The sequence below is a fragment of the Aulonocara sp. 'chitande type north' Nkhata Bay genome, linkage group LG5 (genome assembly GCF_057382095.1).
Source record: "Aulonocara sp. 'chitande type north' Nkhata Bay isolate Kocher_YH1m ecotype deep benthic linkage group LG5, A_spYH_male_GT1.1, whole genome shotgun sequence".
Classification (NCBI taxonomy): Eukaryota; Metazoa; Chordata; class Actinopteri; order Cichliformes; family Cichlidae; genus Aulonocara; species Aulonocara sp. 'chitande type north' Nkhata Bay.
This window is the reverse complement of record NC_141348.1, coordinates 25,112,203-25,135,525: the sequence shown is the minus strand read 5'-3', so window position 1 is coordinate 25,135,525 and position 23,323 is coordinate 25,112,203. Positions and strand designations below refer to the sequence as shown.

The following is a 23,323-nucleotide window of genomic DNA, read 5'->3' as shown; positions in this document are numbered from 1 at the left end:
ACCCGGGGAGCAGAGGAGCACAAAAGACTAATCAGTGTGTGTGAGGACACTTGCATTGAAGTTATTTTGTACTGTGATAGTTACTTTTTATTTTCCAGCGAAGTACTGCGTTTTTCATAACTGTGCTATATATTTATGAATATAAATGAAGACATTTGGACGTGAACACCAGCCTGACTTCCAGGATAAACTGTTAAAATCACTCTGCGTGTGCTGTTTCTTTGCCAGATCATCGTGCTCTGAGGCTTGATCCAGTGGACAGCCTTTAATTACATGTGATGTGAAAAGACCTGGTCAATACTTTCTGACAGGCTGTGCTAAATAAAAGAATCAATACAGGGCAGACTGGGAGAGGAGGAGGAGGAGGAGGTGGAGTCACTATGCTCCAGTGATGATGCTTCAGACAGAAAGTGTGTTTATCACATGCTGATTGCTGCATTTTGTTATTCCTGCCATCGTAAACTGAGGTTAATGGAAAAGAAGCTCTTATAGACTTTTTTTTTCCTCCATTAAAGCTCCTGACCTTTGAACCTGAATGATGAGCACTGTAGAGATACCAGCTGGTTTGAAAGAGCTGCTGCAGGGATACACGGTGGAAGTGCTTCGTCGCAGGCCTCCCAACTTGGCCGAGTTTGCTGTGCAGCATTTCACACGTATTCTGGAGAGCCAAAGAAATGACCAGCAAGACAAGAAACCCAACACTGAGTCTGTGCAGAAAGAAGTCACTTTTGAATCAGACACAGATGAACCCAACAAACGTGAGGAAGAGGAGGAGGAGGAGGAGGAGGAGGAAGAGGAGGAACCGGTCCCCGTTAGTGAGTATCTCACTATTAACACTGTTACGAGCACTTCTGGAGCTGTTACAGTGAAGTGTGCTAAGCCCTGGCTTTAAAAACACTCAGTGTAACGCTCTGACCTCTCTCTCTCTCTGCAGAGCGCCCCTCTGGAAAAACCAATCGCAGAACTGCAGGTCAGTAAGTGGAACGGCGTGAGTCAATGTGGCTACATGACTCCACTTTGTTCATTTGTTTGTCTTGCTGCAGTTTGTGCAGAGGCGTACAACCCAGATGATGATGAGGACGATGACACAGAGCCTCGGGTTGTGAATCCCAAAACAGACGAGCAGCGTCGCCGGCTTCAGGACGCATGCAGAGACATTTTACTGTTCAAGACATTAGAGCAGGTATAGCAGCTTAAATCAGGTTTTAAAAGAAGACGTGGTTCCCCTTGTGATGATCATAGACAGAGACCTGCAGGAACAATGTCCAAGACCAGAAAGTGCTGCAGACCACAGCACTCAGGTTTTAAATGTCATGTTACTGGCTTACTGTAGGTGACAAAGGGACTTTTTTTTTTTTTTTAAATGCAAAAGTCTGCTTCATTTTTCAGTTCTTTCAAATCAAGTTTGGCTTTTGCTCTCTATAATTTTGGCTTCACATCCTACACCGTGCCTGCCCTTTACTATCCTCTCTCAACTGTTCTTATATTTAAGCTTAAGCTCCACTTTTATATATGTTAAATCAGCTTCAAATGCCTTTTTTAAATATGCATTCTTAGAATTTGTTTCATAAAAAGAAACCTGTCTCGTTATGTTTTCCTCCAGGAGCAGTTCTCTGAGGTTTTAGACGCCATGTTTGAAGTGTTGGTCAAACCTCAGGATCACATCATAGACCAAGGAGAGGATGGGGACAATTTCTACGTCATAGAGAAGTGAGCGAGGTTTACCTTCTTTTCAATATTTAAACTAAACCTGCTCAAATCAATTTAATTTAGGTTATAATGCCAAGTCACAAGACAGAACTTTATTTTATAAGGTAAAGAACTTACAATATTACAGACAAAATCCCAACCATCAAGCACTTGGCAACAGTGGGAAGAAAAAACTCAGTTTTAACAGGAAACCTCTTGCAGAACCAGGCTCAGGGACAGGCAGCCATCTACTTTAACCAGTTGGGGTTGAGGGAAGGAAGAGAGGATAAAAGACACTGTGGAAGAGAGCCACAGATTAGTAGTAATTAGATTAATCCTGAATCCAAACTGGGAGCTGGTTCCACAGAAGAGGGGTGCGAAAGCTGAAGCCTCTGCCTCCCATTCGTCTTTTAAATATCATAGGAACCACAAGAAAGTCAACAGTCTGAGAGTGAAGCGCTTGAATGATGTGATACGGTACTATGAGGTCTTTAAGATAAGATGGGGCCTGATTATTCAACATGTATGCTATGCCTTCTAATGATAGTACCTAATGTATAATATATGCATAATGTAAACAGAATTGGTCCTAGTATAGAACCTTGTGGAACTCCATAATTAACTAGTATGTAAAGAGGACTTGCAATTCACATCTGCTCCCTCTCTTTCTCTGTCCAATCACTTCCAGAGGTGTCTACGATATTTTTGTACAGAAGGACGGTGTGAGCATTTGTGTTGGAAAATATGACAACAAGGGCAGTTTTGGAGAGCTGGCTCTCATGTACAACACGCCTCGAGCCGCCACAATCGTGGCGACACAGGACGGAGCCCTGTGGGGCCTGGTGAGTCTGACAGAAGATGACCTTCATCCTCCGTAGCATTGTGCTGTATGTGACAGAGTGCGTGAAACAGGTTGTTCTTTGGTTGCTTCCCTTTCAGGATCGAGCCACATTTCACAGACTGATTGTGAAAAATAATGCAAAGAAGAGAAGGATGTATGAGGCCTTCATTGAATGCGTTCCTCTTCTGAAGTCTCTTGAGGTTTGCAGACACACACACGGCATTTAAAAAAAACAACAGGATATAAGAACATAGCCACCTTTTATTCAACGTTTATTTCACCTGCTTCGTTTTAGGTTTCTGAGAGAATGAAGATTGTTGATGTTCTGGGAGCTCGAGCATTCAAAGATGGAGACCGCATAATTACACAGGTATAGGCCTGCTTTATCTTGGGTTGTTTTTAGATTCAAGTTTATATATTAAGAACACTTTGGTTAAACTTAGTCTTTTCTGCTGCTTTTTCTTTTTGCAGGGTGACAAAGCTGAGTGTTTCTACATTGTGGAAACAGGAGAAGTGAAGATTATGATAAAAAGCAAAGTAAGCGCACTACTATTGCCAAACCTCTTAATTAACCATTTTATCTATTAATTTTTTAAATAATGTTTGTTTTACTGTATGTCTCAGATGTATGAAATGACTGACAAGTTTCTTTATTGCAGACAAAGGCGACCCAGCAGGATAACGCAGAAGTGGAGGTAGCTCGCTGCTCCAGAGGGCAGTACTTTGGGGAGCTGGCGCTGGTCACCAACAAACCTCGTGCAGCAACAGTTTACGCTGTGGGAGAAACCAAATGTTTAGGTACATTAAATGCCCACAGATGTTGGTAATGTTAATTGAGTTTAGCAGGCATTTATTTATGCACAGCTCTCCTAAGGTCCCATCACAGCAACTTTACAATACTTTGGTATACAGACGAGTTCATGGTCAACTGAATGACTGCAAGGTGCTCAGGCCCTGTGGCTGAAAAAACAAGCCCTTCCACCACCATGCTTGATAGTTGATATGAGGTGCTTGCGCTGATATGGTGTGCTTAGCAGCACCTGGCTGCTATATACTTACTACTCGATGCCTGTGGAAACAGTGAGTTTTCAGTGTGTGATGGTTTGAGATCTGTGAAAACGTACTTTTTCCAAACATGACTGTGGGAAGAATGATGCAGCAGCCTGACACATGTACCATGTAAAACGCAAAAATACGAAAATGTCTGTGACATGAATCAAAATGTGTCTTTTTTTCCTTCCAGTAATTGACATCCAGGCTTTTGAGCGTTTGCTGGGTCCCTGCATTGACATCATGAAGAGAAACATCTCCCAGTACGAAGACCAGCTGGTGGCGCTGTTTGGCTCCAGTGATGATTTGAAACAATAGTACACATTTAAAGTTGCCAGTGTTTTATAAATCAAAAATAGAACCAGTGTATGTGATACTTTTATCTTCCTCTCGAGGTAAATACGGCTGCCTCAATTTGAAGTCATGTTTTGTTTTTTTAATGTGTTCAAGTTTAAAATTCACCATTTTTCATGTGTGATGATGTCAATACTTGTCCAAACAAAATTTGATGCATAAAATAAGATTCAGTCAACTGACTCACGGACAACCCATCAGACTGCAGCCTGGCTGGTGCATCATCTCTGTGTTGGTCAGATTGACATGACCACACAGGACACGCATGTAAATAAGTACCTGAAGGTAAACTCACTGCTTTCTGAACCACTCTTGATGTTATTAGTAACACTGTATTTGCTATGCCACAATATAATATTAAAAAGATGGGCAAACTTCTTCTTCACTTTGTTTTAACTAAAGTTATTTTCAGCATATAATCAGATTAACAGGTGGAAAAACTTGCTGTACAACTTTTGAGGGATTTTTCCCACCTTTGTTGGATTGAACAGTGAATATTAGAAAAATAGGGAGAGATAGCGGGGGATGATGTGAAATCAAATTTAAATTATTTGATTAAATGATAATTCTTATTTTTCTTGGCCTTCAGGCAATTACTCCGATTGATGCAGGCCAAAAAAATAATTCTAATTAAAACAAAACTGAACCTTTATTTAATTCTTCATATACTCCAAACTTGCATTCAAGATTTCAGCTCCTGCAGGGCAGTTAGATTTTCATTTAGTGAGCTCTTCTTTTCCTTTTGTATTTTCTGTGTAATGGACTCATTGTTCAATTGAATTTTTCATCTTTCTGAGCCTTCTTTGTACTGCTATGTGATATATTCAATTTACTAAGCTGTGTCATGTTCTGCGTGTCATTTAGCTCATACACCTGTTTCTGCACAGGAATGCATCTTCCAACTCAACACTGACAAATGAAGTGTTAAAATGGGGTTGTGCAAGCAGCCAAAAAACACAGGAAATACAATTTCAGTCTCAGAGTTGTGATTAAAACCTCAAATTTACTCATCCGATTTCTAAAGTTTTAGGTTGTTTTTATGTCATGAAGTACAAATGAACCCAAAAAAAAACAAACTCTTGAGGTCTTCAGTATTAGAAGAAAATGAAACACTTCAACCAAACCGAACCTCTTCAAGGCAGTGCATGGGGGGAAAAAAGATACACATCTTAGATATCCATGTTTCCTGGAGTTTATTTGAGTTACAAAATATGAAGTGCCATTAGCAGACTCCACTCACAAGAGCGTGCCAACCTTCTTCTGTTACAAGTATTTACACCCAAAAATTAAGAATCTGTCCATCTACATTTCCACACTCTGTGTTCTGGTACGTCCCAGAGTACCAGTCTCTCTGTTAAGCTGTCCATGTTGGGTCCGTGTTTTTTTTTTTTTTAAATTCCTTTTAAATATTTAAAATATTTACAAAGTCCCATGTTCAAAAACTCCCAAATCAAACTGTAGCTTGTTCAATGCAAAGGCAGGTGACAGAGGGGTAAACTGCTTCAGTAGTGTGAGAACATGAGCAGAGCTGGTGGAGTTAAACGAAAAGTCTTCTACAGGGTTAATCCTCCTTCCTCTAAAGAAAAGGCCTGGGCGAGGAAGTCTGTACAGAATTATTTAAAATTACATGCTGAAATGTCTGATCTGGTGCTGAGGTACCTCAAAGATCCTAATTTCTGAACCAATGATTAACAATCAATCAGGACAGATGAAAGAAACAGGCCCCTCAGAGAGTCGTTCATCAACCATCCTGACTTTTTTTCTTCCTTCCTTCCTTCTTCAGAGCATCTCCGAATATTAAAATAAAACTCCAATAAATAGAAATACAGCAGAGAAATGGTCAAGTAAGACTCATTCTGGTTTGATCCATCCCTGAGTTCTTTTGAGAAGGACAAATATACCAGACAGGAGTGACAAGAGAGGGGGAAAAACATAAAAAGAGGAAAAAAAAAAGACTGATGGGGAAAGAAAAAACAAAAATGTGTTGATAGGACTTATCCTACACATTCCCACTGTGTCCAGGAAAAAAAAGAAAAAATATTCCTCTGGCTTCCTGAGGCTCATCAACGAGAAGATCCATCCTCCCAGCAGTGGACGTCACACAGAGGTGATGACTATCATGAGATGTGGCGAGATGCTTGAAATCCTGTTGAGAAGGTCGGGGGCGAGCTGGGATAAGTGGCTCTCTGAAAACTCGCACGGAGGGAAAATCTGAAGCACATAGGCGGGCTGGGAAGTACAGAGACACATATCAGTTGCATGGAAATACTGAGATGGGCATGACTTTTTAATATTCAAAAGTGTCATTCAGTAACAAAGAAGTCAAAAAGTTTTTAATTTTTTCTGTCTCAAAGAGTGAGTGTGGGACTCAGTCCCCAGGTAGGCCACAAAAGTTTATTTTTTAAAATTAAATTTGTTTACAAAAATTATTCAGTCTTGTAAGGATTTCAAGATCTATTTATATCTATTTTTTAACAATAGATTGATCAAATATGACAGCGTCTGTTAAACAAAGAACAAAGAGATCCACAGGATACAATTCTTAGAGAATGAGTAAAGTCATTTAAAACTTTAATAGAAAAAAAATCTATTGGACATTTCAGGAAAATTTTGTACAAAAAATAAATAAATAAAAATAAAATAATAAAAAGCCAATGATTAAAAAAAAAAACTGCTACAGGGTGTCAGACTTGTGAAGTGTGTGCTAGAGATGCTGCTTTATTGAAATGAAAAGAAAACCTGTGCACTTCAACTCCTTCGGGTACAATATGAAAACGGGTAATATGCAAACGGCACCAGGTAAAGACAGTATGGCACAGGTCATGTGATCAGTCATTCACATGAACTGTGTGGGGCAGTTTCTGTCTGACAAGGATCCCTACAATAAATATGTTTCACGGCCTGTGAAAGTCCCATGTGAGTTATGCATATACACAAATGCACTTCCAAAGAAGCCTAAACCCTTTACTATATGGTAAGGACTCCACAAGTACTTTGGCCAAGTAAAATGTATGCCATCAATCCTGTAGAACCAGTTCTGTGTTTAAAATGAAGCCATCAAATGGTATTGAAGATCAGAAGATGATAAGCATCAAAACATGTTTGTTTTCTCTGTGCTGCATACTCCAGGAAAAAAAATTAGGGAAGATCAAACCAATGGCCTGATATGCAGCTGAGGAGCCCCTTCTGTGTGTTTAATACACTTAAACCAGCCTTTAAACTGTTGTATAAGCCAGCGTGAAATGTATGGTTTTCAGGGTTTTTAAATCGGTTTTCAGCGTTATTTTGTTATCGTTTTTATTGTTAACTCTGTTTTCCTGGGTCTTTTCACGTGTGTTATGAATAAATCTTTTTTTTTCGGTACCGGTAGTAGTTTTATTTTGTTGTATTTATCTGCGACACCTTAAAGGCCGGTCCGTGAAAATATTGTCGGGCATAAACCGGTCCGTGGCGCAAAAAAGGTTGGGAACCGCTGGTATAAGCCACATAGGACAGACAATTAATAAAACAGTGATGACTCACCTGATTGGAACCTGGGTTGGGGATGTTGATAATACCAGCAGCCAACTTTGTCTGCAAGTAATTGATGAACGCTGCCTTAAGAGCTTGGGTCTGGTTCAGGACGTCATCTTGATCTCGTCCACAAGGCAGAGCAAGGAGGAGACAGTAGTCGGTGTCTCCCTGTGGAGAGCAAAAGGTTCATGTTATTAGCAGACAGAAACTTGTTTAAAACAGGGAAGTAAAGCAAAAAACGCACGTACAGTCATTCTTCTGGCTACACTCTCCAGTTGTGAAGCCTCCAGTCTCATCCTCTGGACAATCCTAAGCAGTGCACCTCCTTCTTGTAGGGGCAGTGATCGATGAGCCAAAGCTTTGTTGCCACAGACGAAATGCAGCTGGACTGCAGCGGTGTCGTTTTTAAGTGCAAGCAACCCTTGCCACACAATAGGGTATTTCTATTTAAATGAGGCAAAAACAAAAACAACAAATGAATGAGACGAGGCTAGCTCTTGCTCAGACCAACCACCTTGTTTAATCTGTTGGGAGATTTGCCTTACCGTGAGTAACTGCACCATATTAACAGGCTGTGTCATCTTGCCATCTTTTGCCTGGTGGTCCGCACCCTACAAATTCAAGAAACAGTTAAGAACAACAGTACAACTAATCTTTGCTTTAAAAATGTTTTCGTTTAAGGTTCAGTTTTCTTTCCTTCAGTTCTTATTTTAATTCATAATTATTCTGAAACCTGCAGTTCATGACAGTGTTAAACGGCTTTCTTATATTAAATGATAGGTTCTCCATGTAATCCACAGCCATTATGAGGCACTTGCTGTTATTAAGCTGTGCTTTTATTGTATAAACCAACTGCTAGTTATACACGTCCTTTGTACCAACACAGATCTGTCAATACTGATTATGTTGACTGTCTTTTTAAACATCACGCACTCACCGCAGCAGGTGTGACATTCATTGGCGGCTGGGTAAGTCCAACAGCAGACGCTTCTGGCATTTGAGAATGGATTCCTCTCGGGTTTGAGTACATCCCCGGGTAGTCTGTGAATGAACCACTAGGTCCAGGTGGCATCAGCTGAACCCTGTGGGGAGATGCCATTGCTTGTCCGGATTGTCTGATTCCCATCATTCCATCCTTAGGAAGTGGAGAGTGGGGCCTCTTTGCCTCTAAAGACTTTGTTATATCCTTATCGGACACACCTTTAGACAAAGCATGTGCTCTTGGAGATAGAGAGGTCTCCTGAATGTGTCCAGAATGAGAGTCTGCGGTTGAACGATCCCCCTGTTGATGCAAAAGAACACGCATGTCTCTCTGTGCTATGTATGTTTTGTCCAAATGGCCACTACTCCGCAAACTCCCACGAGGATCGGGCTGCAGAGTGTCCAGCTTCAGCTGTGCAGGAGATGACTCATGACTCCTCAAAGAACCTGGGTTTACTTTGAGAACCTTGTCTCTGCCAACAGCCTGAGGTGAGGTAGGCCGTGGCTGCATGGCACTAGACCAAGAGGAGCTGAGCGACTCACTGTGCATGCCGTAGCTCATCACAGAAAGAGGTGGAGTATTGACTCTGACATCTCCCTGGACCAGATGCCCCACTTGAATTGACTGAGTAACACAATGTGGAGACATTCGTCCCAAGCCTCCAGGCACACTATGAGGTGGCATGATAACAGACTGCTCGGGATGATGCACGCCAGCAATAAACTGTTGCATGGCAGGATGGCTAGTGGATAACATAACTGGAATACCCTTGGGTGATGAGGAACCAATGGGTGAAGACACAAATGGAGAGTGTGCGTGCCCTGACTTACGTGGGGACCGTGGTTCCTGCTTAACCCCACCGAGATGTGAAGGAGTTCTATCACTAAAACCTACGTGGTTTCCAGGTGGAGAGGGTAAATGGGGGCTTATTGCAGGGCTTATGGCAGAGGTCCAAGGCGGTTTGGTTCCATCTGTACCATGAGGATCAGCACTATCCATTTTCTTTGGATGTTTTAAAGGCATGTAATCTTGATGGTAACCTATTACCTGCTGGTTGCTTGGTGGCAGACGCTTCACTACTCCTTGAGGTCCAGATTGGTAAGCGGAATCCATCTTTTCCAAACCAGTGTTTTCTTGTTTGATTGAAGACAATCCTGACTGGTGTTTACTGGGATGCCCATGATCCATCTGTGATGAAGGCCCTTTTTGAAGCCCTGGCTGGGAATACAAATCCTGCTTGGGTATGGATACCAGTTGCTGAGATTCCATCTCACTTGGTGTTGCTGATGGGATCTGACTTATCTTTGCACTAATTCGCTGGGGTCCCTCTGTTTTTTGACCAGAATGGCTCAATACCACCACTCCTTCAGATGTATTTACTCTCAGACCTGGGCAAGATCCAGTGCTAAGAGTGGGGCTCTCAATAATGAAGCGTGTGGCACTTCCTCCTTCATCACCAGCAGGCAGCACAGGATATGACCCAGCATCATCTTTGCTGGGCCTATAACTTGGTTTGGCTATAGGAATGTCAACAATGTTCATGTTCACCTTATCCTCAGGCTCAGAAGGATTGCAAATACGGCTGATAACAGATGTGGCAGTGGATGCAATAACAGAGATCACAGACTTTGTCTCAGGAGTCGTTTGTGGAGGTCTAACAATAGGTGGGGCAGAATGCACTGATATTTTACTATCAGACAGTGATGACTTATTTGACACAATGGCTGTGAGCTGAGAATTACTTTCAGATAGGTTCTGATCTCGAAGGTTTGGCAGATTACTTGAAACAGAGCTGCTGCCTGTCTGTGAACTAGTTGTATGTTTCTTTAAAATCTGTCTCAAGTCACTTGTGCCATGATCAATATCCTTGTTTTCAGACTCTGATGGTAAAGGCTGGTTTTCCTTGGTTGGTAATGGCATGATTGGTAAGGAAGAGGCACTGGTATCTTTAGAATGATGGCGCCAGTCTGGTGGAGAAACAGGATTTCTGCTTGTTTGAGGGGGTCTGACATTTGGGTTGTTAGCTCGTGGTGACAGAGAAGGAGAGTTGCATTCAGATGGCAAGTGCTGTGGCTTTGTGCATATTGGACTCTTGGATTGCGGGTAAACAGACTTGAAATGCTGGATGTGTTCTTCTGAAGATGACTCTGTCTCTGCGTTTACATCTGTAGCTTTGACTGCTGAGGTTTCAGGCTCTGTCTTCCAAGTAGCAGGAGTAATAACTGCAGTAGTTGCAGCAGCAGCAGGTGTCTCAGAAAAAACCTTTGCATCAGAAGCTGTACTATCTGCTAATGGGGTTGCCGATTCCTCAGTTAACGAATGTCCATCTTTCAAATCCTTTCTTAATTGTTTCTGGCCTTTAGGAAAACGTTTAGGTGTTCTAGGTCTTCCCTTGGGGCCCTTTTTGGGTGTGTTTGGGAAAGCGGGTTCCTCCTGGACAGAAGATGTATTTGTTTCATCTTCCTTGATGTGCTGAACCAAGTCTTGAATCTCAGGTTCTGAGACTACATCTAGATTTGCTGGAGGTGCCTGGGTTATTGAATCAATAGCAGCCATCAGTTCTGACTCACTGGCAGGATTAGATGTTTTTTCTTCCTCTGGGTCACTTTTTACATCTGTATGAGGGACAGGCGGTGTTGGTTCTGTTGGAAAGGTTGGATCTGTTAGTTTAGCAATGTTCTCCACAGCTTGCTCCAGTTCCAGCTCCTGTGAAATTACATTTTTTGATGCTCCCAGGAGCTCCTTTTGGTCTGAAGCTGCATTTTCATTGTCTTCATTGCTGGAGCCTCCTTTGTTAGCATTTGTGCACTTTAAAACCTGTTCACTGTGGTCACCATGTCTAAGACTTTTTGACGAGTCTTCTGGAGTCCCAGGCTCTTCTTCTCCTAACTGAAGAAGGTCTTTCACCTCTGTTGCATGCAGTCTGATTTTGAGGTTCTTGAGGACTGGTGACTTGGAATTCCCTGCTTTTCCTCTAAGAGTTTTCTCTTTTTCTGACATGGTTTTCTCTTCCAGGTTGGAGGCATCTGCCTCTTTTCCATTTGATTTGTCATCATATACCTTTTCATGGAGAACATCTTTACCTTTGGCCAATTCTATGCCTTGTTTGACCATCTCCTCTTTCTTTTCATCAATTTTCAGCGATGGATCTTCTTTACCTGAAACTGATGACTCTTGCAAAGGCGAGGTATCTTCATACGTGAAATCATTTTCCTGACCATTATCATCAGCTGCCTCAGTTTTGTCCCCCTTCCTTGTTGATCCAGATCCTAGTGATGTGGGCATCTGATTTGATGAACCCTTTGTGTCATACGGTGGCGTTCTCCCTTTTGACATTCTTGGAATACGTTCACCACTTTCTGATTCATTTGAATCCGTGTCTTTACCATCCAGTTTAGATTTTTCTACTTTAGCAGTTGCAGTATCATCACCTTGCCTGCGATTCTTGGGAGGCCGACCACGTTTATTTGCATGTGTTGGAGTTGGTGGATCTGGTTCAGTATTTTGTTGTATGGCATCTTTGTCTGTACCACGTTTTCGGGCAGAGCGTGGCGACTCTGCAACATCCTTTCCGGAACGAACTGGTGTATCATCTTCAACTGGGGTGGCATAGACTGATTTAACATTTCTTCGTCTTGCTCTGCTTACTGGTATGCTGTGCTCAGAGGTATCGGGATCTGATCCATGGATTGGAGATTTGCCTGTGGACCTCGACTCACCTCTCGGGGATGAGCCACGTTTCAGCTTCTCTCTGTCAATGCGCTCACTCTTGCGTGTTGCTTGTTTCTCAGTACCTGGTGCAGACGCTACAGGAACAGAAGCAACTTGTGCAAGAGACTTATACTTCTTATTTTTTATTTCTTTTGTTTTATTTTCTTTCTGAGATAAGACTGGTTCATCATTTCTTTCACTGTCAACTGGTACCTGTACTTTACCAGCTTGAGATTTTATGTCACCTTCATTCTCTGATCCTAATTTACAAGTGGATGGAGTCTCTTTCTTGAATACTTCCAACTGCTCAACAAGACTAGGCTGTACTGGACTACTGGCTACAGGTACTTCTGGTTGTTTTGCCTCAGGATTCAGCTCTGGTTCAGAATTGCTAACAAGCTCATTGTGAGACTCGTGGCAAAGTTCTGTGAATGTAGGTTTTACATCCTCAATAACAATATCCAGCTTTGCCTCAGACGGAGAATGTCTCTCTCTATTCGCTGAATAGTTGGATTCAGATGCTGTAATGGGTACAGGCAGAGAATCTGACGTCTCAATTGGTGGGTGCTGCATGGAAACAACATGTTCCTGATCCGTTTCTTGTTCCTTTTTGACAGACACAGGGGGACATGGATCATGGGGTGGGTTTAGTAAAACACATATGTCATCAGGTGGAGGAACGTCTTTGATCACAGTTTGAGTGACAGACGCTGGTTCGAGTTTGGGTTCAGGAACTACATTTTCAGCAGGGGTAATTGGTTTAATTTCTGCCTCTGTGGTAGTTTCTGTTGTTTCAGGTGACTGCAGAGGTTGTTGCTCTTGAACAGGAGCTTTTTCTACTTTGTTTTCATTTGTGGGCATAGTGTCTTCTTTTGCCTCCTGTAGCTGCTGAGTTTTATTTTTCTGTTGCTGTAGTCGTGTTAGTTCCAAAAAACGACTATGGAAAAGGACAACAGGCCCTGAGTCAAGTTCACCATCTCCTGCTGCTTGCTGACTGTTTTGCTCAGGTTCCTCATGCTTGCGTTCCAGGTGCTGAAGTCGTCTCGAGTCCAGCTCAAAGACAGCGCTGTGAAGGAATCGGGAGGCAAATAGCTCCCTGCGTTCTTGTTCCTCTGGCTTAGGTTCCTCTTTCCTGTCATCAAGTTTATCTTCCGATCCAATTCGAGTCTTTTTCTTTTTCATATACCAGGAAGGTGTTGGTCTTGGTGCTGCTTCCACCTTTTCAGTGTCTTTTCTGTTACGCAAGTTTACAAAATGAGAATCGTAGTCTAAAAATGACCAGTTATCTTCTCTGGAAGATGACAGAGATTTTGCACGCTCAAGCAGAGCCTTTGTGTCAGGTGTGATAGTCTGGTCAAGTGCAAAGGAGTAGAATTTATTCTTCTCAAGCTGTGCTTGTTTAGGGTCTGAAAATCTGTCAGCTCTTGGTCTTTCAGAAAAAGGCATAGATGTGGAGGGCACAGGAGAGTGGGGTTTGGGCTCTCTGTCCTCTTCGGAGTCGGATCGTACTTCCCCAGGCTCCAAGTCATGACAAATAGCGTACTCCAAACGTTTGCGATTGTGAATGTTTTTATTTATATTTTGAGAAAAGTTCAGATCAGGTAACAAGCCTTGTTTAATTCTGCTTTCCCATCTCTTTTGTTTCTCGTCCTCCACAATGAGTAAAGGAGTGCCTGTCTTGTTAACTTGTGTGTTATGTGTCCTTTTGACTAATAACTCCAGATCTGATTGAGATTTTTCATCATTTCGGCTCAACTCTTTCTGAGGAGGATCTGCAAAGTCCTCATCTGGACGATTCGAGAAATGTCCTGGAGGGGAGCTGGTGGTCCAGTCTAGATCTTCACTTTTTTGTTTAAAGCTCCTGTACACACGCTCTCTCTTTATCCCTGACTCGGAGTCAATCTGGTCTGGTTTCTTTAATTTGTGGGACGGAAAATTATCTGTGACATCCTCAGGGGGTTTACCAACTTCATGCACGAGGCTCCGATGCTCCAAGTCCTCTGTTTCAGTTCCTTGGGGACTAGCTGGTTTGTCAGTTTTCTCAGACTCGCGCTGTTGCTGCTGCTGATGCAAACGTCTGTTTTGCTCCATCTGTTTGCGATAACTTTGAGAGGTATCAATGTCAATGTGGTCTTCTTTATTCTTGGCACTTTTGTTAATTTCAGAATTTTGACCAATTTTTACAGAAGTATGGTGGTCTGGTTCTCTTGTACTGTTTTGGTCTGCAATACCCTCTTGTGAAAATCGTCTGGAGGAAGGGTGCCCTAGATGTTGTTTGGACTCCAGTGGGTCCAAAGATCCCTCTGATTTCTCTCTTTGTACTTTAAGGTCCTCTTGACCATCTTTTGGAGTTCCACTTTTTTCATTTTTAGGTCTTGAATCTTTCCTCTGGGAATCTTTGTGTTTGTCTGTATCCATTTCTTTCAAATATGTTGTACCTGCACCAAAGTCAGAAGACTGATTACCATCCTCCTCCTCATGCCTGCTTCTCTTCTGACGAGCAGTCCTTCCTGCTCCAGAGTCACCAAAACGCCTTTTTCTTGCAGCACGGCGATCCAAATCTACTGCAGAATCTTTTCCATCAGTTTCAGACTTAACATGCTTCTTGAGTCGATTCCTTCCATCCAAGTCTGAACCATCACTTTTACTCATGTCAGATCGTTCACTTTTTGCTAACAGAGTACTAGTAAGAAGGTCGCCATCCCCTTTACATTTCTGTTTTTCATGGACATCCTGGTCTGATCCTCTTCCCCTTCCAGACCCTCCATCAAAACCAGTCTCAGGCTCTGTTTCAGGTAGTGGATTTGATGGGGATTGCCCCTTTGCTTTTCTTGATTTGATCTTTTCAGCTTTGTCGCCTTTCTCTTTTCGTTTTGCACGTTTGGGTTTCTCAGTTCCAGATAAACGATCCGACTGACTGCTCTTCTCGCTCTTGGAGGGATGTTCTAGCAGGGTCTTTTCAGATTTATCAAAATGTGGTGGTGACACTGAACTCACGCTGTCACTTCGTTCAGATGACTGGCTGTAAACTCGTCGTTCTGAGTCTCTAGGAACCCGCTCAGATGCTGAAGGTGATACTGTTGGACTAATAGGTCGCCTTGGATGGGAAGGGCTCCACCTGCTGCGATCAGCTTCAAAACGTTCTCGCTCCCTTTCTCGTTCCCTTTGAATATATGTGTACTTCCGGATGTCTTGCTCAAAGGGGTCTCTGTAATCCCTGTAGTCTCTAGGGTCTTCATGATAGCGTGGGTCAAAATGATCCCCTTGATAATGTTCAAGTTCAGGAAACCGGTCTCTGCTGCGGGCAGCATACTCTCTTCGAGTGTCCTCTGTATAGAGGCCAGGGGTTCGTATATTCTCATAGTAAGCCCTTTCTGCTGCAAATTCATGATACGGAGCTCTGCGATCCTCTCTATAGAGTTAAGGAGAGAACACAAAGTGTAAAGTATTGAATCTAAATAATTAATTTGTAATTGAAATATTGTCACTAATGGAAGAGAGATTCAAAATATCACCACTTTCACTAGCAGCAAACATTTTCTATCTGCTTCATTTAAAAAAAGGCAAAGCAAATAAAGTCATTAAACAGAAACAATAACTGTATTCAGATAACAATACTGGTCGTTTACCGTCGTTCAGGAGGGATTTCATAGAAGTCTCTAATGTCTTGTCCAGATGCCTGCATGGATCGGTAGAAAGCCATCTGACTCTCTTGACTTGCAAAATCCACCTATCATAAGTGAATAAAACACAAAAAGATTTAAAAAGGGGGCAAAAAAAAACATTAGGATTACATTTTATTAGTTAAACCTTCACTTGATTTTTACCTTTATTTTATTGCCACCAATCTTCCAACCTTTGGTCTCTCTTACAGCTGTCTGAGCAAAGTCGGTGTTGTTGTACAAGATGAGAGCCATCCCCTTCAATCTATCAAACACCACCTTCAAAAAAGAAAAAAATTAAATCAGATTTATGGGAGTACTAAAATCAAAAGTATCAAATCTTAAGGAAGAGAAAAACATCACCTTACCTTAACTACATGTCCGTAGCGGCAGAAATGCCGCGTGAGGTATTGCTCTGTAATATTGGCTGATAACCCATCAAGCCAAACACATGTTGTAGGCATACTCTTTCCAAAACCGAGCTGCAAGGAAACAAGACACAAATATAGATATTATAAACACTCTAATCTATAATTTTGAAAATATACACATACACAGATGAGAAATGGTAAGATTGCTTAGTGTACAAACACTACCTTTAGTCTGTTGGCTCCCAGATACTCTCCATCCATCTTCTTTATAGCCTTGCAAACACTGGCAATATCAGAATACTGGACAAAGGCATACTGGGGAACTCCATTTACTTTCTTGATGTCAATGTCCTTGAGACAAAAAAGAGAGCAAATACAAAATGTTAAATGTAAAATATACAAACTTACGTGTGTAATTCAAAGTCAGATGGATGCTTACCACAATTTCACCAAAGCGTTGGAAAATGTCGAGAAGCTGTTGGTAACTGGTGGTCTTCTCCAGGTTCCCTATAAACAGTGTCCTTGTGGCCTTTGGATGGAATTCATCTATTCGCCCATCCAAAGGCCTGAACTCATTTTCACTTTCTGTTTCTGGAGGAAGAAACGGATTTATCATTAATATTACTCACATGCTATTTGAATTTTGGTTCAAGCCTGTGGAGGGAATTAATGTGTCTGCAAATCTGCCATATTTATCAGAAAAAATACAAATTTCTGTGACTTTTGTTGCAACCTACCTGGTCCATTCCAGGCAGTGACTTCAATAAGCATGCCGAAAAACAGCTTTCCTTTGGAGACACTAAGGGCTTTTTCTTGATCCTCTTGCTGTCTGAAGAATACCAACCCATAGCGGTCTTCTGATGTTCCATGGATCTGAACTGAAGTCACTTTCCCATGTTTCTTGAATTCATGGAAAAGTCCATCTTTCAAACTCGTGTCTGCATTGGAAAACAGAATTACTACAACACTACTAAAAACAACAGAATTCCCAACGACCTAAAGAAGAAATGACTCCCACTTTAATCTGTTGACAGGAAGAGGCTTTCATCTGGCTCAAATTATTTTTATTTCACAGCTTAGTTTGGTTTGCATACCACGAGCATGCTAAATGTGTAATCAAAAATAAAATTAGAAAACATCTGTATGTAAATGAAACAATAACTAATAAAGTGATCAATCTCTGTCACCACAAATCTATACAATGCTCTGCAGCAAACAGTAAAGGAAATAGTAATTTTATTTCATTAAACAACCACTCTTTACCATCAGAAACTCCCTTTTACAAGAGCCAAAAATTAAAGTTTTTAAACATGGCTACATTTAACTACCTGCAGCTAGTCCCCTACCTGCAAATAACTACCTCCTCATGTTTCAGATCATGTTGCCTGTAGGAAATGTACTTTCTAATGCCATTGAGGCAATAACAAATTCAAGGATATGGCAAGGTTATTGAGCAGAGAAAAGACTTAACTTGGTCCACTGAGAGGTAGATGAACATTAAAAACTCACCTGTTGAGCGTACTGGTAGATTTTGCACTTTAATGCCAAAGCTCCTACGGGGCTCTTCAGAGTCAAGCGCCATAGAGGACTGAGGTGGTGCGTGTGTAGCTGATGACTGAACAGAACGAGCCTGCGATCCATCACTTGAGCTGCTGTTTGAATCACTGTCAATGAAAGTGTAAAACGATTAGACACTTCTGTTTACACAAGTCTGAGTAAACGGATTATTTACAAATTGTCCAGCATAATCCCAATGCTTTGTCCATGGACAAATATTCATCCATCATTTGTAGATTAAAAAACGAAAAAAATTCCCACCTGCCACTGCCTGTGCTGCTTGTGCTGCTGACTGAATCAGAGCTTGAAGATCTGCTGTGAGATCGAGATCTCGGGCCTCTCCCAGGGGACAAAGGTGCTTTTTTAGGGGAATGAGGAGTTTTGAGGGGTTGCCCCGTGGTACGCTGAGGGGAGGGATGCCTTGACTGTGAGGAGTGAGACGATCGACTCCGACGGTGATGGTAAGTCCGATCGACACGCCGTCCTCTGTCATCTCGGTACAGGTCACGTCGTGAAGAGTTAGTAAGAGTAAAAGGGTCTCGGATTCTAGAGTCAAAGTGTGGGTCTGACGCCTCAAAGCTTCCCCCAACAGAACTGCTGCCTGGGCCAGCAGCAGTAAACACAGAGCGATCGCGGTAATAATCGGCGTTGTAGTGACGCTGTCTGTCAAAAGTACCACTGCGGTCATGATGTCCATATGGGCTGTGATCATATGCACGTTCACGGCTTTCTGAGCTACTGTAAATTAAGAACAGGACAGACATGAAAATAAAAAGTATTAATCAGACTCTTAACAAAAAAAAGAAAATAAGCATTTCACTTAAAAATGCACTACAGCAATAAATGGCCCAAATACTGGCACTGTCTGTAAAAACTCTGAACAAAAAAAACCAAAACAGATTACATTTGTCACGCTTCTCCAAATCTAATAACCTATACATCTATGATGTAAATTCACAAACAGTCACAGGAAAACAAGCTGCCCACAAACTTTCAGAACTTTATTTCAGATTTAAGCTATGTTGCTCTTAGTCTCCAATTGTTTTTACTGGCACAGCAATAAACACTGAGGTTTCAGAGGTTGACTGTTCATGAATTATTATGAATATGGGGAGAAAATACAAATCTACATAAAACATTTCTCCCAAATATTCAAGTGGACATTTGTTCTAATGATCTATGTGGTATGGAGAAATGCCATGCAGGGTTTGGATCAGTGCATGAACTGGAAATAACAAGTCATAAAACTCAAAAAAAAAAAAAAAAAAAAAAAAAAAACTGAGCAGATACATACATTTAATAAAATTTACTTTTTTCCCTTTCCCTAAAAGCAGTGCAAAACTATGATTAAACAAAGCACGAAGGAAGATTAGGAAAGAAAGTATGCAGAGGGCAGAGAAATACCAACCTTTTAGAAAAGAAGTTACCGAAACTAATCCAAATAAAATCTAGGTGGTCAGAATGTGAGAGACCTAGGCAAAAACGCTTCACGTATTCTCGCATTGCATGTTATGTTCATGTACTGAGCACCAGGGCAGTAGATTGTTGACGTATAATCCACAGTTGGGCTTATTTAATTCTCTTCACTGGATGGAAAAAGGAAGAAAAAAAAATATACAGAAATGGACCTTTATGAGTATTGCAACATGTAGAAAAAAAAAATCATAGGAACATAAAACCTCAATAAATAAATATGGAATAAAATATTTTTTTAAAAAGATGATGAGCTTCAGGGTAATCGGCAGATTCCAGGTTGACTACTCAGTAAGTTGGAGCCTGAGAGAAAAAATACATCCAATGGGATCGGTCTCATTTCACTGTAATTTTTTAAAAGTTTTATAGTGGCAGGGGAAAAAAATATTCCATGGGTTAATGTTAAGTTATTTAACATCACGCAGGTCAGTAGACTCCAGACAAGTATCAGAGTAAATAATATCCTCCTGGACTGGTGGGCCGGATACAACTCCATAATCAGTGGGTGTCATCTTTGTTTACTGTCATGTTACTTAAAAAAATGTCTTCAGCTTCCTCTAAGATACTTGGAGTGCTTTTTCCTGATTGAGGTCTCAAACGGCTACATCCATACTTGAGTAATCCAAATGAATGGCAGCTACACCTATCCACATCAGTACATCCAGCACAGGGTATAATATTGCGTACATCCAGGGGGTTACATCCCAACTATCCACTCTTCATGTCTTCATGGCAAAAGCAAGAATAGCTCCACAAACGTTGTTGGTGGCCAGGTGGTTGGATCCTCTGTGTTCTTGTGAAATCTTCTCGGTGCAGCGTCCATATGCGGAACAAAACCTGTTTTTGATTAAGTTAATCTCATCCTAACATGACAATGATACCTTGGAACTACACCAGTCTTTCTTCTAATGTGTGATGACTGTAAGGTTTCTTCCATCCACTCGGTCAAAAGTTAAATCCAGAACAGGCTGTATCCACAAGTGCAAAGCGCAAAAAAAGAAAAAGGAAAAGTAATGAACAGTCCAGCAATTAGTCGTTGCCTTGAGAAAAAAAAATGATATCCCACGATGGAAGATTTCTTCAAGTGAGTGTATACCTATATAGATACTTCCAAAATACGTGTATCCATCATAACAGTGATGTACTTCCAGCTTCACGTGATTCCAGATTTTTTTTTTAAATTAAAGATAGATTCCATGTTGATTATAAAAAATATCCGCAAGCTCCCCAAGGTAGACTCCCACAAAATGTAATAAATCCACAACTCACCAGGATATTCCACACAGATGTAATATCCACATCAGATGTCAAACTCTCAATATATAGTTACCTTACCAAATGATAATGTGTAGTTAATTTACTTAGATCCAATGGGCAAGGCAAGTCAAATAGGATGAAAAGTGGAACGATCCCTAGATTACCTTTGTGTAACCCCTTGAGGCATCAATCCCTTACGGATACCCCCCACTATGTGTTTAGGTTTAACACCTGTGTGATACCTATGTTTCCCTGGATTCGAAGGGGACGCCGTGTCCACTTACCCATCTATTCTCCGTTCATAACGTCCCTCTCTGGAGTGAAGGGACACAGGTGGCCCAAACACTGGACCAACCGTTCCCCTAGAGAATCCTGTAACATCTCGACTGCTCGAGGGAGAGCTGTCTTCCAGGCCCCGAACAGCACTTGGGACTGACCCGGGTTCATTGTAGTCAGTCCGAAGGTCTCTGTCCCCCATCTTGTTGACAGCATTGTGAGCCTTCTGTGCACTTTTGATATCCACAAAATCCACAAAGGCTGCAACACCCCCCTCTGAACCGCGCTTTCGCAGAACTTTAACACTCTCCACACGACCATACCTGAAATGGAGACAAAGAGGAAATTACATATACACCGGCCAAGAATATAGAATGTGCCAGTTTTTAATCAGCAAGCTTGCAAATGGCACTGACTTTGAAGGCAGGACTTTATGATAACGAACCAGAGACCACACATCAGAGGTGAACTCTCTGAACTTAAAAGTGCTAGCAATTGATTATACTGGATGATCACATTTGGGAATACTTGGAAAAAGAGGAAGTTCTAAGCAGTATTGATGACATTTCTATAGGACGTAGGATATGTAAAAAAAACGCACCATGTTTAAACAGCAGACCACTACATGGGGTGTGCAGCAATAAATCCCATTAGCAGGAATGTTTGTTTTCCAACTACTTAAGTAGTGTTTACGCCGCGTAGCAAGAGATTAGACACCTAGTGTTAGCTACAAAGCTACAAATAACTCTTATGAACCCCGGAAGGCAGTTTGTGGTGTTGGTTTGTTTTACATTTAAGCACTAAAGGGTAGCAAAACCTGGTTTGCAGTTTACAATTTCACAAATGAACCCCAACAACACTGACTAACTTAGCTTAGTTTAAGCAGCTACACTTATGGGACCGGGCGTGAGGCAGCTCTCGTAAATTTCCTTCTATTAGCAATCGGTATATAACACTCTGACGACCAGATAAACAACAGAGTATGAGGTTTTTCCAGTGGCTAAACTAACCGAATGCATTTAATGCTACTCTGTGGTTAACGATAGCTGCCGTTAGGCTTGTACACATCGTGAAAACGTCTCGACTTCCCACAAAATGGTTGGTTGGGTGGAAGCTTGGTGGCTAGCGAATCCAGCTAATTGCTCCTTGGCGTTCACAAAAGTTCGAGGAATGTTATAAATCGTTCACCTTGAGGCCCGAGCGGCTCTGCTTCACATATGACTTCAATTTCCATCACCACGCTGCCAATAATGTGCATTCAGCACACGAGAAATAGCAATACTAGTAAAACGTAAAATGCTAACATTAGCTGTGTTAGCATTGATAGCAACCGCCTACCGTTCGTAATGTTAGTGAGACAGCTAGCGCGCGCTGTTTGGAAAACACGTAACCTACCGTTTAAAATGCTCCACGATTTTCTCCTCTCGAACGTGTTCGGGTAAATTTCCCACCCAGAGGTGTCTGGTTTCCCGAACCATCTTGCGCTACTCTTTCCCCCTCCACACACATATGATCTCGCACGTTTCTAATCCCTGCCGGTCGGAGGTCCGCCTGAACAAAATGAACGACCCGGGCCCGATGGCCCTGCTAACCGTTTAGCTCTAGCTGCTGCGTCCTCGATCTGTCTTGCGTGGACGCGCATCAACCTCGCTCTGGATGATTTTGGTTGCGAGACGCGCGTCCCCGCGATCCCTGTGAAGCAGACGGCAGGCAGCGGGCGATTTTCTCCCAGGGGGATCAGGTCGTGGAAAAGATTAATTAAAACAGCGAAAAGTAGAATTTTTAATCACTTTAACACGTTTATTTAAAAATTTGTAACAGTTGTTGACTTGTTGAATTAAAGTTAAACGAATTCTGTAATAACTACTATGTGAAATAGAAAGTCACCAGTTTCATTCTTCTATCGCTCTGCCAAACCGACAGATAAAGGCAGTGAAAAAATAGTCTGCTTTACAATGCAACGCCTTGTGAGTCCCATGCAGTCAGTGTTTTTCAGTTATTATTGGAATGTTTAGTGAAAACAAGGGCAACGCTAAAAATAAATGAATCTATTATATCTTATCGTAATCAAACTACTGTTTTGACCGTAAAAGGCCCAGAGGGTGCCAACAGAGGAAGTACTGCATGAGGAAGTCAGGACTGGCCGAGGAATATGCGAGGATGGTCCTGGACATGTATGAAGACAGCGGGACAGTGCGCTGTAGGAGTGACAGATGGGTTCAAAGTGGGGGTGGGATTACATCAGGGGTCTGCTCTTCTGGTTTGCTGTGGTAATGGAGAGGTTTGGTAGGAGTCTCAGTGGACTATGATGTTTGCAGACAACATTGTGATCCGTAGTGAGAGCAGGTAGCAGGCGGCAGAGAGCCTGGAGAGGTGGAGGTATGCTCTGGTGTCAAACAGATTGCGATCCCCTAGCTCATCTCTGTCCAAAAGTGGACTAAAATGACTTAACATCCAGCCTTTTTATGGGAAAAATGATACAGAATGTTAAAACGGAGTTAAACGGTTAATCATCCTTAATTCTAATCAAATTCTAATCAAGAATAAATCAAATCTATATGATGAGTAAGAAAATGTAGTTTGAGTA

General features: G+C 41.8%; 2 protein-coding genes across 5 annotated transcripts; one reads left to right on the top strand and one right to left on the bottom strand.

The window, feature by feature from the left end:
* Positions 1 to 402: 402 nt before the first annotated feature.
* On the top strand, positions 403 to 4,928 carry prkar2ab (protein kinase, cAMP-dependent, regulatory, type II, alpha, B). Its single transcript, XM_086292433.1, has 10 exons — positions 403 to 815; positions 935 to 970; positions 1,044 to 1,183; positions 1,604 to 1,710; positions 2,378 to 2,531; positions 2,629 to 2,730; positions 2,826 to 2,900; positions 3,002 to 3,067; positions 3,190 to 3,328; positions 3,774 to 4,928. Exons 1-10 carry the CDS (start codon positions 536 to 538, stop codon positions 3,896 to 3,898), a joined length of 1,224 nt encoding a protein of 407 aa, XP_086148559.1. The 5' UTR covers positions 403 to 535; the 3' UTR covers positions 3,899 to 4,928.
* A 184-nt stretch (positions 4,929 to 5,112) lies between these two features.
* Positions 5,113 to 22,382, bottom strand: LOC147330692 (msx2-interacting protein). Of its 4 annotated transcripts, none has more exons than XM_086292429.1 (15): positions 22,132 to 22,382; positions 20,745 to 21,059; positions 17,992 to 18,468; positions 17,683 to 17,837; positions 16,911 to 17,111; positions 16,613 to 16,764; positions 16,399 to 16,524; positions 16,171 to 16,284; positions 15,968 to 16,081; positions 15,770 to 15,870; positions 8,385 to 15,552; positions 7,993 to 8,058; positions 7,696 to 7,890; positions 7,457 to 7,615; positions 5,113 to 6,163 (listed from the first exon to the last, which is right to left on the bottom strand). In XM_086292429.1, exons 1-15 carry the CDS (start codon positions 22,212 to 22,214, stop codon positions 6,032 to 6,034), a joined length of 9,558 nt encoding a protein of 3,185 aa, XP_086148555.1. In that variant the 5' UTR covers positions 22,215 to 22,382; the 3' UTR covers positions 5,113 to 6,031. The 4 variants fall into 4 exon arrangements, with proteins under 4 accessions (XP_086148555.1, XP_086148556.1, XP_086148557.1 ...); XM_086292430.1 differs by having other exon boundaries at positions 17,992 to 18,465; XM_086292431.1 differs by lacking the exon at positions 22,132 to 22,382 and adding an exon at positions 19,139 to 19,316 and having other exon boundaries at positions 20,745 to 20,848.
* Positions 22,383 to 23,323: the final 941 nt, after the last annotated feature.

Bases quoted from the DNA above. Each gene is read 5' to 3' on its own strand.
- prkar2ab (XM_086292433.1), top strand. From the start codon at position 536: ATGATGAGCACTGTAGAGATACCAGCTGGTTTGAAAGAGCTGCTGCAG. The intron at 1,184-1,603 runs GTATAGCAGCTT...GTTTTCCTCCAG, and splicing joins TGTTCAAGACATTAGAGCAG to GAGCAGTTCTCTGAGGTTTT. The intron at 1,711-2,377 runs GTGAGCGAGGTT...AATCACTTCCAG, and splicing joins AATTTCTACGTCATAGAGAA to AGGTGTCTACGATATTTTTG.
- LOC147330692 (XM_086292429.1), bottom strand. From the start codon at position 22,214: ATGGTTCGGGAAACCAGACACCTCTGGGTGGGAAATTTACCCGAACAC. The intron at 21,060-22,131 runs GTAGGTTACGTG...TCTCCATTTCAG, and splicing joins ATCGTGGAGCATTTTAAACG to GTATGGTCGTGTGGAGAGTG. The intron at 15,553-15,769 runs GTAAACGACCAG...TTAACTCTATAG, and splicing joins GAAATCCCTCCTGAACGACG to AGAGGATCGCAGAGCTCCGT.